We start from the raw sequence: 12,348 nt of genomic DNA, 5'->3' as shown, positions 1-12,348 counted from the left end.
CTCGGAAAACTCAGTGGATCATGATTCAGTGAAGTCTGGGCAACCCCACAGCACACTTGGGCACAATTTGTCACAGAGAGTACGGAGCATCTCATGGGCCAGACTTTTCACCGGTGCCCTACAGTTTCATCATGTAAAAGCCACTCACGATAAAACAGAATCCTGAGCTACTAAATCATGTTGTAAACTGGGTATTTTATAAGCCAAGAGGACAATATGGTGTTTTAAGAGTTGGGGAGAGTGGGGTGCAAATCTTGGCTCAGTGAGACTAGTACTCCAGTCAGTACTAGCTCCTTTCTAGAAAAGATTTGGACAACCAGAATTCCTGTTAGAGGGATGAAAGAGCCTGCCTCACCCATATAGTGAAAATGTGGGCCACTGGGAGTTGTTTTCCTACAAAAGGTTCCTACACAACTTCACAACACGGTGAGTAGGCCTTCCCGAGAAGCTATTTCTAGATGTGTTCCTGGGCGATGTAAGCTCCTCTTGGCCATTTTTCCCCAAGGCAGGCACGTGTTCTCTGCTTGTACGGCAAGTATGTCCGAGCCTCGCTCGGTGCTGCAAGCTGAAAGGGCTCTCCTTCCTCAGACATGAACAAAGAAGAGCAAATCCCAGTTCTTAAGAACATAGCCTACTTTTACCCCCTGGCTGGAGATAAGGCACCTTCCTTTGCCAGGGATTAAAACAAAACTCCCTTAAAAGGGAAACAAACCAGAGAAGTGAGCACCTGCACCATTTCACTCCTCCCAAGCCAGGAATTCCGATGACTGGGATGCTAGATTCTGTTAAGATGCTACCCAGAGATGAAGTCTAACTAAAAGTTCAGATCTTTTCCCATGGTCCAAGTGCCACAGGGTTGGATGCAAAGCTGAGGACCACCTCACATAACCTCAGACATTGTTTCTTCATTCTGCAGATCTGTGGCTATGTTTGAAAGAAAAGACAAGCAGGGGTGTTTCTTGAAGGAACTGATACGTGACTGGCGGCATGCATGCCTCCTGGCTGCCCACCTCTGGTGGCACACAGCTATTTAGCCTCAACTGGGCTGCTTCTGATGGACTTGCCAACGGAGGTTCCAGACTAGAAAGTCATTCTCTTATGCAGTGTGAGAAAGATTAAGATGCTTTTGCTATATGCCGGGTTGACTTCCTTGTCACGTGTGGGCATCCTGATATTTGCCCACTCAACGTTTGTTGAATGCTTACTCTGGGGGCCATGCATGTCCCTGCCATCAAGAAACTTTTAATCCAGAATGGCTGACTCACACAATACATTTATAATAGTTGCAGGACAAGTGCTAGGTCAACTCCAAGTTCTAAGTGGGCACAGAACAATGAGCGTTTTGGTTTTCCTTGGGGAGTGAGGGATAGCTTCACAGTGGCAGCAGCCTTGGAATCACTGGGCAGACCATACTGAGGAAGCCTCTGCGGAAGCAGGAACAGCATATTAGCAAAGCACAGAGCCAAGAGAGCATCTGGGGCCAAGCAAACACTTGGGTGAGTGTTAGAGAATGGCTAGTAACAAGGTGGGGCACATAGGCAGGGGTGCGAAGATGGAGATCTGTAATGATGAAACAGAGGACAGACCTCGTCTTTGGGTGATGAGGAGCTGTTGAAATCTGAGCAGCAAAGGCACAATCAGATGAGGATGTTAGAAAGATGATGGCTGTCAGTGTAAAGGCTGGACTGGAGGATGTGGCAGGGGAGGCCAGGAGATGAACTGAAGCCCTTGGAGATGGCTTGGAAGGGCAGTGGCGAGAAAAAGGATATAAATGGGTAGTATTTGAAGACCAGGGAAGAATAGGGAGTAAGAGTGAGACTGGTGGTTCTTCTGATTCAAGCTTGGTTAAGACAGAAAGTATAGGGGAGCCGCAGGTTTGGGGTGACAAGGGAGAGATGGTGAGCTCCACTTCATGTCAGTGGAGTATCACTGCCTTTGAGCCATCTAGGTGGAGAAGTCAACCGGACAAGATCTCTGAAGAGAGGTCTGAGCAGGAGAACTTGTCAGCAGCACATGGTAGTGGCTTTAAGCCATGGCAGTGGGTGAGATCACTCAGGGAAAGAGCATGGAGTGAGAACAGGGGTGAGCCAAGATAGAGCCCTAGGAGCATGAGGCATTTAGGGGAAGGTGTGGGAAGAGAAGCCCATGAAGAAAATTGGGAAGAGAAAGCTGAAGGGTACGAGGTTTCTGGGAGAAAGCACCACCATCCATGTGCAGATGATGGGTCCCTGTACACAGTGTCCATCTTTCATGAGCCTTCTTCTAGATCTTGCTGCAGTCCACAGTGGTTTATCTTTCTATACACTCATCTTTCACATGCTCTGTGTTTAGCTGCTGATCTTTACCAATGGGATCAATTTCCAATTATGTTGATTTCTATTTCCCTTTTAGAGTTTGGGCAAACCAGCCACAGAGAGGCTTTGTGGTGCATACAACAGCTCACACAGAAGCTGGGCTCCAATTAGAATTTGAGTTGCTTTTTTCAAATATTTGCCGCTGGAATGGCTGCCTATACCATTCACCAGGCCACGTGGCACCTGCCTCACAAACAGAGAGGCTCCACAAGAGTGAAAGACGGAACCGATACTGCAGAAGGGCCCAGTATGGGAAGCCTTGCAAGGGCAGGGAGTAAGGCGTCCCTGGAAGAGAGAAACATGAACAGCCTTGGTTTCCACAAGAAGCTTCACCTGTGGTGGTCCTGGTACCTGCAGACAGAACAGCAACTTCCATTCACCACCGAGAGCCAGGCTACTCTCAGACAACTCTCTCTCTCTTCCCAAGATACAAGTGCATCCTTGGTCTTTGAGGGAGAAGAGGAGACCAACTGAGGGGTAAGAAGAGACGAACTCTTCAGCGTTGAAATGCAAGGGCAAAGATTCCTTTCAAAAACAAAGCAGGAGTCTAGGAACGGCACCAGTATTACGGAAGCCTGTCTCCAGGCCTCTGAGCAAAAGGAAGACGCGCCTTGGTCTCTGGTTCCTGGGAGCTGTGAGTGCACTCCTCAACCCTGGGAAACGTCAGTGGTGGCCTCCAGGAGGGGTTCACATTGATGGGGAGTCTGTGTGGGTCTTGGGAGGGACAGTTTGAGTAAAATATCCACTTAGACTTTCGGATACAAACATAGGCACTAATTTCTCAATGTTTCCGTGAGCTGTGACGCTCCTAAGTGGTGTTCTACACGCAGCTTGCTCTGCATCATGAAATGGCGGCTGGGTTCCACGTGGAAAGCTGCCCTCTGCACGCATGCACAGCACTTCAAGCACCGCGGCTGAAGACCCATGCTTGGTAAGGAATGGCGGGGAAAAGACTCATGATCTTTAGAATTTGGGGGAATCCTGGAAACTTGCCTTTCAGACAATGGGCCTCTGGCCTACCTGAGAAGAGGGGGCACGATCTGAGCCCCTGAGGACCTATCCATGCAGGTTATATGCTGGCATTTGGGAATAAAGAAAGGGAAGTGAATTTACTAACTCCTGGCCTTTTAAGTTAGATGAATTCAAGACAGCGTCTAGAAAGTCAACATTCAGAACATGGTGGCTTGTTCCCATGACAGCTGTGCTGAGAAGGGTCCCGGCCACACTCTCACTCCATCACTCACACCCTCAGAAATGCTGGATTCACCACTTTTCTCACAAAGGTTTCTCATGGGGTTCTTCGTCTTAAAAATGATCACACTTCTCGATAATTTTTCTAATCGAATACTAAGACAGGCAGAGAAGTTCAAAGGTTTACATTTCAAAAACAACTCGAGAGTCTGCTTCTCCCTCTGACCCTCCCCCCTCTCATGCTCTCTTTATCTCATTCTCGCTCTCAAATAAATAAATAAAATCTTAAAAAAAAAACAAAACAACTCGAAACCCCAAACTGGCTACTTCAGAACAGGCAATGCATTTCCTTTGCTGTGGGGAAAAAAAGTTTACTTCAGTTTCATCTAAGACTCCCTAGAAAAGGCAACCAAGCCTGTTTTCCCAGTCCCTGGTCCCCTGCAATCTTAAGGGCTAGGTTTCTCTCAAGGTGACTGGAGCCATAGGTTTCTTTTGAACCTGTATGATGTCTGTATACAATGTAACAGTTTCAACTACCTCCACGACTTGCACAGACAGAACGCCACCCATCGTAAGTCCACCCAGTCAATGTGCACTCCGAACGGTGAGGCTGGAGCTCAGATCAAGAGAAACAGCCCCCGCCTTCTACCCCTCTCACCCTGAGAACTGTGACGACAAAGTCATGGAGCTTCTCACTCTTAGGAACCCAAATCTATGGGCCTTACTAGCCAGAAATCCGGAATGGAGGCCCCCCCCGAGCCTCCCCACGGGCGGGCGGAATGCTAGCCTGCGCAGGTGAGGGGAGGAGCCCGGGCCAGGGAAGAACACGGGGCACCGAGCTCTAGCACAGCTCCTGTGCTGGAGTGTCCTACGGGTCCCCAGACTCGCCATGCCCCACACGGGCCCCGGATCTGTTTCTTCTCCTCTATGCTCTTTGCAGACAACACCGCGGGCTCTCCAGCTGTCCCCGGCAAGAACTGGGCTTCGTCCTCAATTCCTCTGGCTCCTGCACTGTCTACTTTCAACTAGTGCACATTCAATTCCGAGCTCTCTCACTTCTCTCTCACGCAGACCACGCCCACACACTCCTTGGAATCCATCCTCGTGCGGCTTACGCCTTGGTCCCACCTCCTCCTTTTCCTCCTTAGTTACTAAATAGCCCCACCTCTCAGCAGGCTTCCCGGTCCAGATGCCCTGCTCCTCCTCCCCTCCTACGCCCTGCCCCCACTTCCACTAGGGTCCGATTGCCCATGAGCAAAGGTAAGCAGGTCATTCTGCTGCTCAATGCCCTCGACAGCTTCTATCAAAGTCAAATCACAAAGCCTAGCGTTTGGCTTTCCCTTCTCCAGACTCCTCTCCCGTGAGCTTTTCACCGTCAAGCTATAGGAGGTACTCGGTCAATCTGTCTTATCACCATGCTTTCATGCATCCTTTTCCCCCTGCACAGAATGCCCTTCCCTCACCTTATATATTTGGCTAACTTGTAATTGGGCTCCAAGACTCAGGTCCAGGCCTCTCCTCCTCAGGAACTTTCCTTGACTTCTCTGCACTTTGCATCAGGGCCCTCCTTGGTGCCTACCCTGACCCAGGGCAAGTCTCCAAAGACAAGACATTTTCACAGCTGTGCACCTGCATCGGGTACCTGTTTGTGGCTCATGTGATGGGGACTCCCTTCAGGCAGGTGCCATCTCTTTCTTCTCTGTCTCCCCAGTAACTAGTCCAAAGCCTCTCTCAGCAGGTGCTTAAAAGCCAACTGACTTGATAAGGACTAAAGTGAAACCTACGAACCAGTCTTTCTTCCCTTCTCTCTGCTCCCATAAACACAGCCACACCACTCATCGACAGCCCTGGCCTTTTGAGAAGTCTTTGGGTGTTGTGTCTATACATTATTTCTGAGGACATGATGCTAGTATGAGGGGCAGATATGCTTCCTCCACCAACGGACTTCTGCTCTTCTAGGTTTTCTCCTCCTTCCAGGAAATTATGGGAATGTCTTTTTTCCTCCTCTTGGCCACCTGAAGGCTTTGCATGAGAGAAAAAGTAAGAGAGCACATTCCACTCATGTGATGCCGAGGGAAAGGAGGTTATTATAATTGAGGACCACCCCGGGAATCATGAATCTTTCCCCTGGGATAAGTCACTGTGACGTTTTTGCCAACAACGAGGACAACTGAATTTAGAAACCACAATCAGCGTATCTGGGCCAAAGATGTATAACCAGTTGCCTCCACGGGGCATGTTAAGGGGGGGGAACTCTCATATTCCTGTTGTATCCCACTTCTGTTCGTTAATTTCTCATTGAGTAGCTGATCCCATTCTTGCTTTAGCCTGAGTGAGATTAGTCTGAGATCCCCACCCCGAGGGACATCCAATCTGTGCTTTGGAGCTGACTTACATCTTCAGGATGGGTATTTACTATAAAAGGAAAAACAAAGCAAAGCAGGCAGATGATGTTAATCCTCTGAGAGCACAAGCTCGTCTACTTGGGAGAGAACTCTGCCACGATCCCTGGCAGGGTGCTGACCCCAAGACAAAAAGAGGGCGAGATCGATGTTTGTGAAAAATTTAAAAAGAAGAATGCTGGGCCGTGAAGCTTTATTTCACACTCTTGACCCAAGAGGCACATTCCTAAGGGGCATTCGTAGCCAAACCTGGCTAATTTGTCCAGATGAAAAGGAAGGAATAGATGAACACAGTGTTTCAGCAAGGTATGCACAGCTGTTGGCAAGAAAGATGAAATCACACTACATTAAGCTCAATTATGGTGACTTTTTATTCTTTCCCCAAGGTGCAGGGAGAGGGCTGACCTGCATCCTCTGGAGATTTGGAACTCCTCCAAATTCAGCTACAGATTCCTTGTTGTTTCTGTAAAGTAGGCTTTTAAAAAAACTTTAGAAAAATAGCAATTCACGGATGGCATCCTGAGGTGGACCAGAAAGTAGCCTAAAAGGGCTGATACTCCTGCCAAAGCACCTGGTCACACGGAAGAAGGGAGACGTGGATCTGAGAGGAAAAGCTGGCTCTTTTTAGAAGCACTTCATTTGATTTCGTATTTCATTTCTCAGAAAGTATAAATTAATTTGGAAACTTCAACCGGTGTCTGCTCTTGGACTTGGGAATCAAATGAGAAACTCCTGGGCTGGGCTTGGTGAGGGCTGCCTCTTGGGGGCTGTCCTGGGAGGCCACCCTGTAGAGTCTTTCCTGACAGAGCTGAGCAGTGGCCTTCTCAAGAAGCCATCTCCAGGCACGGCTGGGGGGTGGCCTTTGGCCCCCAACATTCTGGGATGCCTCTGTTTTCGGGTGTGGACGTTTCTATGGCTTGACCTATTAGCTCAACTGCAAATATACTTTTTCCCACAAATAGAATCCTTCATTGTCTCTCATGCTTCCTTTCAAATAGGTTTTGCCCTTTAATTTGCTAAGGACTTTATATTTTTAATCCCAATCCAATTCTTTGGGAGCAGGACAGTTTGATAGGTCAGCAGAAGGTGGGTGTATATAGGAAAGAGTCCTCTGTTTTAGCCAGTCACCAAATAGCCTGCTTTCTGACCATATCCCTTGGGCCTATAAAGAAAATCTTGGATGTAAGAGCTTATCTGTGTCACTTTCTGACTGAAGAATCTCTGAGGAGACAATTCTTATCAATTCTAAAGAAAAGAATAGAAGATCCTTACATAGGGGATAGTCTCTGAACTTTGGAATATTTTGGCTTTTATTCTAAAACAGCAATAAGAAATTTTTTCAGTTTTTCTGTCATTCATTTTTCTTTACAAACATGCTCTCATTATTCTTTTCTCACCTCAAAATGACAGCACACATAATGAGCACACCTTCACCTACTTTGGGAGGATGTTGAAGGTGTACATTAAAGTTGAAAGAAAGAAAGAACGAATGAATGGATGGAAGGAAGGAAGGAAGAAAGAAAGAAAAGTAAAAGGAAGAAAGGAAAGAAAGCAAACCTCTTATAACGAGACAGGACCAGCATTCCTCTCTGGGAGAGGTCTGTATCCCAGAGAACGGCCTTCCCGCAGGACCCTGCTTGCCCTTGAACACAAAGGCCAAGGCCTCCTTCCCATAGTTACCGATTAGAACCGCACATACACTTTCTTGGAAACATGCCGCCCAGACCCTCCACTTGGCCTAGGAAGAAGCTAGTCCAGAGCAATGGCTGGCCCTGCCTCCCTTGGTCCCTCAGGTACTCGGGTGCCCCAGTGACAGATGACCTGCTGGCTTACCTAAAGCATGGCTGAGGCTCATCTGCTACCCATCACCCGGGGCTCAGCTGCTTGAGCACATAACCATGTAGCATGAACTCAGAAATGAGTTTTGCTAGGTCTCCAAAATTATGACACATTCCCTCAAAAACTGTGAAAGAGAAAGAGGACACACATCCCCTCCATGCCAAAATGAGCCATTGTTTGTGCTGTCTGTTAAACACCTTTAAAGACCCACTTGTATCAGCAGAAGAAAGCATCAAGACACATCCCACTCACTCTGGGCACTCACCATGGGATGGGGGTGGCATGGGGAGCACACGGGCCTGTCTGCTGCTGAGGGAGAGAATATTCAAGGAATGCACCAGGGAAGCGACTTCCCGGCAGCTTTATTCCCCTAATGGACAGGCTCCCTGCATCAGCCTGGCGCTCTCACCCTGGGTGGTCATGGGCGTCTCTCTGTGCCACGCTTCTGTGGCGGGGAGGGGACTCGGTGCAGAGCCTCCTACTTCAACACTGATCCTTCTCGAGGGAAAGGTTGGAGACAGCAAAACCTCAGGACTCTGGATGCCAACAAAGAAGGCCGCTCTCAGAGCCCCACTCAGTACTGTACTCCCAGAAGCAAGGCTAGTTACTGTTTCTCCATCTAAAATTGTTATTCCTGGGTCTCTGATGAGCATCCTTCCCGAGGACTTCCCAAACTTCGAACAACTTGGTGTCTAAAAATACAAAATGCACGTATCCTCTTCGAGCCTATCGTGCGTAATTTGGAAATCTCTATCTCCTGACGAGTAGCTTAAGAAGAGGATAGATTTACAGGGCAATGTACAAACATTTATTTATGCTGCATAAGAAGGCCTTTATCACCTGTATGCAAATCCATTATCAGGCTTAAAACACTGTCAGAGATTCTCAGTGGTATTTTATTCATGTCCCTGAAACAGATGAAGAGGAAAGGGTTTAAAAGTGTCTTCGGATATCAAAGGAAAAGGGAGAGGGAAAGGAAGCACGACTACAATTCTGCACTAAGAGAGACTGAAAAGAAAGATCCTGTGGTTTGTGTTGCTAAATTATTGACGGTTCCCTGGCCACGGCCAACGAGGTAGAAGGCTGGAGTAGCTCAGGGTCTTTCCAAACAGGACAGGTTGAGCAATGTACGTGCACAGTAGATCCTATCACCATTAGCGGTGACTCATTTAATTGCCTGTAAGTCACTGCGTTAAAAAAAAAAAAAAAAAAAAAAAAGAGCGTTGACCTCTCTTGCTCTGGTTCCTGCTTCCCAGGTTTTGGCAAGATACCCTGGAAGGGGAATTGGAGCCCTTTCCGCCGTGGTCGACCCTGGAGCTCTGCAAGGGCTGAGTCAAATGCACAAGCCTGGGGAGGGGGCTGGGCTCCTCTCTTGCTGACTACCTACCTCTCTTTTTACCCTTCTGACTCCAAATAAAGGGATGGACTCTGTTCCCAGTGGTTTCTCGTTTAGTCACTCACCTTTCATACCACTACCTTCTTCTTGGAATGTGTTACGAGCAGTGTTCTGATCTTCTAAGTGTTCACTCCCACCACTTCCTGAAGAGGCTACACTGCTTTGTGGAGACAGGGGGGCATGATCGGATGGGAGGCACTGGGGTCCTCTAGCTCGTAAGTCCTCATGAGACATCCATCCATGTCCTAGAGGCTGGTTTGGCACATTCATGGGTGGGGTAAGGGACACAGATCGTTTCAAAGGGCTGTGGTGTGCCTGGCCTGAGAGAACTGGAAAAAAAAAATAAAATGAAATAGGTTATTCCCCCCACTTTAGCCTGGGCCACAGAGAACCCACAATACCTTTTAACCCTGAGAGACGATGCTAACTATCTGCCGACTCTATCAGTGGTCCCCGCAGGCTGAATACAGGCCTGGCAGGGGCCTTCCCTTCAGGGGGTTAAAAAGGATGCTGTCTGGACCTCTCGGTGGGTTGGGTTTCCCCAAGGAGCCTAAACCTACAGTGCCCACACATCTGGCCTTAGCCTCTGTGGGTCAGGATCTGGTTTTCGTTCTAACTCTAGAAATCAGGATCCGTGGCAGGAGGCCTATAAATCAGGCGAGGCTCGACAGCCTGGTAAAGTGGCCATCTGCCAAGAGCGGAAAGAACGTGTCCTGGACATTTTTTTTTTTTTGGAAACCCCCAGAACCCGACGTTACCCATGTCATTAGGGTGGACTCCTTGAAGGGCAGGCAGGCTGGTCACCGTTTGGGATCTCTGCGGGGCTGAACTAGAAGGCGGACTAGGCCTTGCAGCCAGGAAGCAGGGCATCTATCAGTTCCGAAGGGGTGCGGGCTCCGCGAGGGCCGCAGTGTGGACGCGGACCTCAGGGTCTGTACGGGACACGGGCAGCCGTGTGTGAAAGGGCCGATTCTTTCCCTGGGCTTCACAGGTTAATGCCAAACTTCACACTGGAAACAGTGCCAGGTAACAAGGCCTTCATTCAGAAGCCGGCGGGGCGCTCGCAGCGAGCTGGGAACGCTTCCCCCGCGGTTCGACGCTTCCGCGCAGTGGGCCACATCTGCGCCACCCCCGTTCTAACATTTCTTTTCCAGAAAACGAGGAAAAAGCAACACAACTCCCACAACTAGCCAAATTAAATGGAGGTCCTTTGAGGGAGGGATTTCACCAAAATCAAAGCCGGGAGAGCCGACGTTACCCTCGGTGGGCTTTTCTGGGCGTGTAAAGTGACACAACTTTACAAAGTAAGTCTATTCATAACATTTTCTCAGCCCCACTTCCTGACAGGTCCGGGTTGTTTTGACTGCGGCCGCGGGCACACGGAATTGAGCCACATGCATTTTTAAACATTTTTTCAGGGAAGCCATTAAGTTCCATCTCAGGCCGTATCCCCTACAGTGAGGTCTTTGCTCTCCCAGGCCCGGACAAGCACTTCTTTGCTGGTGTTAACCTGTGTTTTTTAGTAAGCAGACCTGACACCACAGTGTAAGAAGTTCTGCTCTGTGTTAGACCTAGCAGCACCCACCCCACAAAGACCTGAGCAGCAGACTACCTTGCCCCCACTTCAAAGAGAAAGACCAGAGCCAAGACGCTGGGGGTTTCCAGAAAGTGTATTTGGGGGTAGTGGTGGGTGTGGGAAGGTAGCTCGTGGTCAGCTGGCATCGACCAGGCCCCGAGAGCAATGGGGCTCACATCTCTGTTGTCAATGTTTCCTTCCATGTGGCTTCATGCAGCCAGAAGGGGCAGCTTGTGTGAAAGGGGGGCAGCCGGAAGGGCTAGAAGCTTCTTCATTAATAAAACAGGGAGGCAAAAAGGGAGCTGCCAAGCTTACTTATTTGCAACCTGAGAGATTCCCACCTGAGGTAGATTCTATCAAAGGCAAGGAATTATCACTGGACTTAAAAAAAATGCAAAGGGAATATTGTTTAAAAAAATTTTTTTTGACCCTAACAGGCTGAAATAGCTTGCTTTTCCACTAAATAGACTAGGGAAGAAACTACTGAAAAAGGCTCCCTGGAAAACGCATTGCTACCTGGCTGGATCAGAATTAGCAAGAGAAAAAGAAAAAAAAAAAAAAAGCAGAAAGAAAAAAAGTAAATAAAAAGGAAGCAGCAGTAAAAATGAAGAGAGAAGCCAATAGGAAGAAAAGTCAGACATCCAGAAAATCCATTTCATGCCTGTCTAAGTATTTATATAAAATTGGGCAGACTTGTTGAGGGCTGCACCGAGTGCCGGGATGGTCCAGCTTAGACATCTTAGCTTTCTGATACCTTGGCAACCGTTTCAGACTCTCTGATGGATGCTCTGAATGGTGCCGGCCAGGTGTGCCTCAAGTGGACCTGGGGGCCCCTCCTCAAAGCCAGGATTAGAGTAAGCCCCAAACCATAAAAATGGGCCTTGCTAAAGAGAGACACACAGCCTTGACCTGGCAGAGCCAGTTAGAGGCTTGGTTAGAGGCGACAAGTGAGTCCTAAGTGAGGCTAAGAGAGTCCCCATCTTTAGATACTGAGAACAATACCCCAAATACGTAGTAGTTGACTTCCATTTTTGGATGGAGCCCATTTGCATCTTTCCGCCTAAAGTTTTCTTAAACGCCACACTACCTCCCCATGGATGGGCATCCTTGGGGATGCCTGTCGATATCCAAGGAATCCACTGGTTATTAGAATGGAACAAGAGAGTAGTTACCTAACTTAATGGGACTTATAGGGATTTATTCATAGACAACTACACCCATGTCCTCGTATATTCCTGAGCTTGACTGACGTCACAGGGGACATGGCATCCACTTGGCCTCTGCCTCTAATAACAAATCACTTCGAGCTGAGGTGCCCGGGCCTTTTCCCAGTAACTTTCTCCTACAGGCCCCACCCTGTCTGTAGCACAAAGACTCCCGCAGCTGACACCCAAACAGCAAGGTCTCCTTAGGAGTCAACCTCCTCTGGCAGCCAAGCAAAATGTCTCACACTAAGCTTCCGATTTGCAGAGAGGGCCATGCGTGTAGACCCAGGCAGGGCGCCACCCCTCAATAAGGGCAAAGTCATGCTGGGCAAATGCCTCATTTCTCCAAAGAGAACCAAGGCCCCGAGGCAAGACAGGCTCGTCT

General features: G+C 48.7%; 1 protein-coding gene across 3 annotated transcripts in view; it reads right to left on the bottom strand.

The window, feature by feature from the left end:
- Positions 1-12,348, bottom strand: part of SAMD4A (sterile alpha motif domain containing 4A) — a 204,775-nt gene that overhangs the window by 42,917 nt on the left and 149,510 nt on the right. For 2 of the 3 annotated variants that reach the window (XM_036104549.2, XM_078053724.1), the window contains exon 4: positions 9,248-9,511. The exons of the other annotated variant lie outside the window; for it this stretch is intronic. In XM_036104549.2, the coding sequence (XP_035960442.1) occupies positions 9,248-9,511 (264 nt within the window). The remainder of the gene's footprint in view (positions 1-9,247; positions 9,512-12,348) is intronic. 3 annotated transcript variants of the gene reach the window in all.

Source organism: Halichoerus grypus, chromosome 8 (assembly GCF_964656455.1).
Source record: "Halichoerus grypus chromosome 8, mHalGry1.hap1.1, whole genome shotgun sequence".
Classification (NCBI taxonomy): Eukaryota; Metazoa; Chordata; class Mammalia; order Carnivora; family Phocidae; genus Halichoerus; species Halichoerus grypus.
The sequence above is the reverse complement of the archived record's forward strand: the minus strand, read 5'-3'. Positions and strand labels throughout refer to the sequence as shown.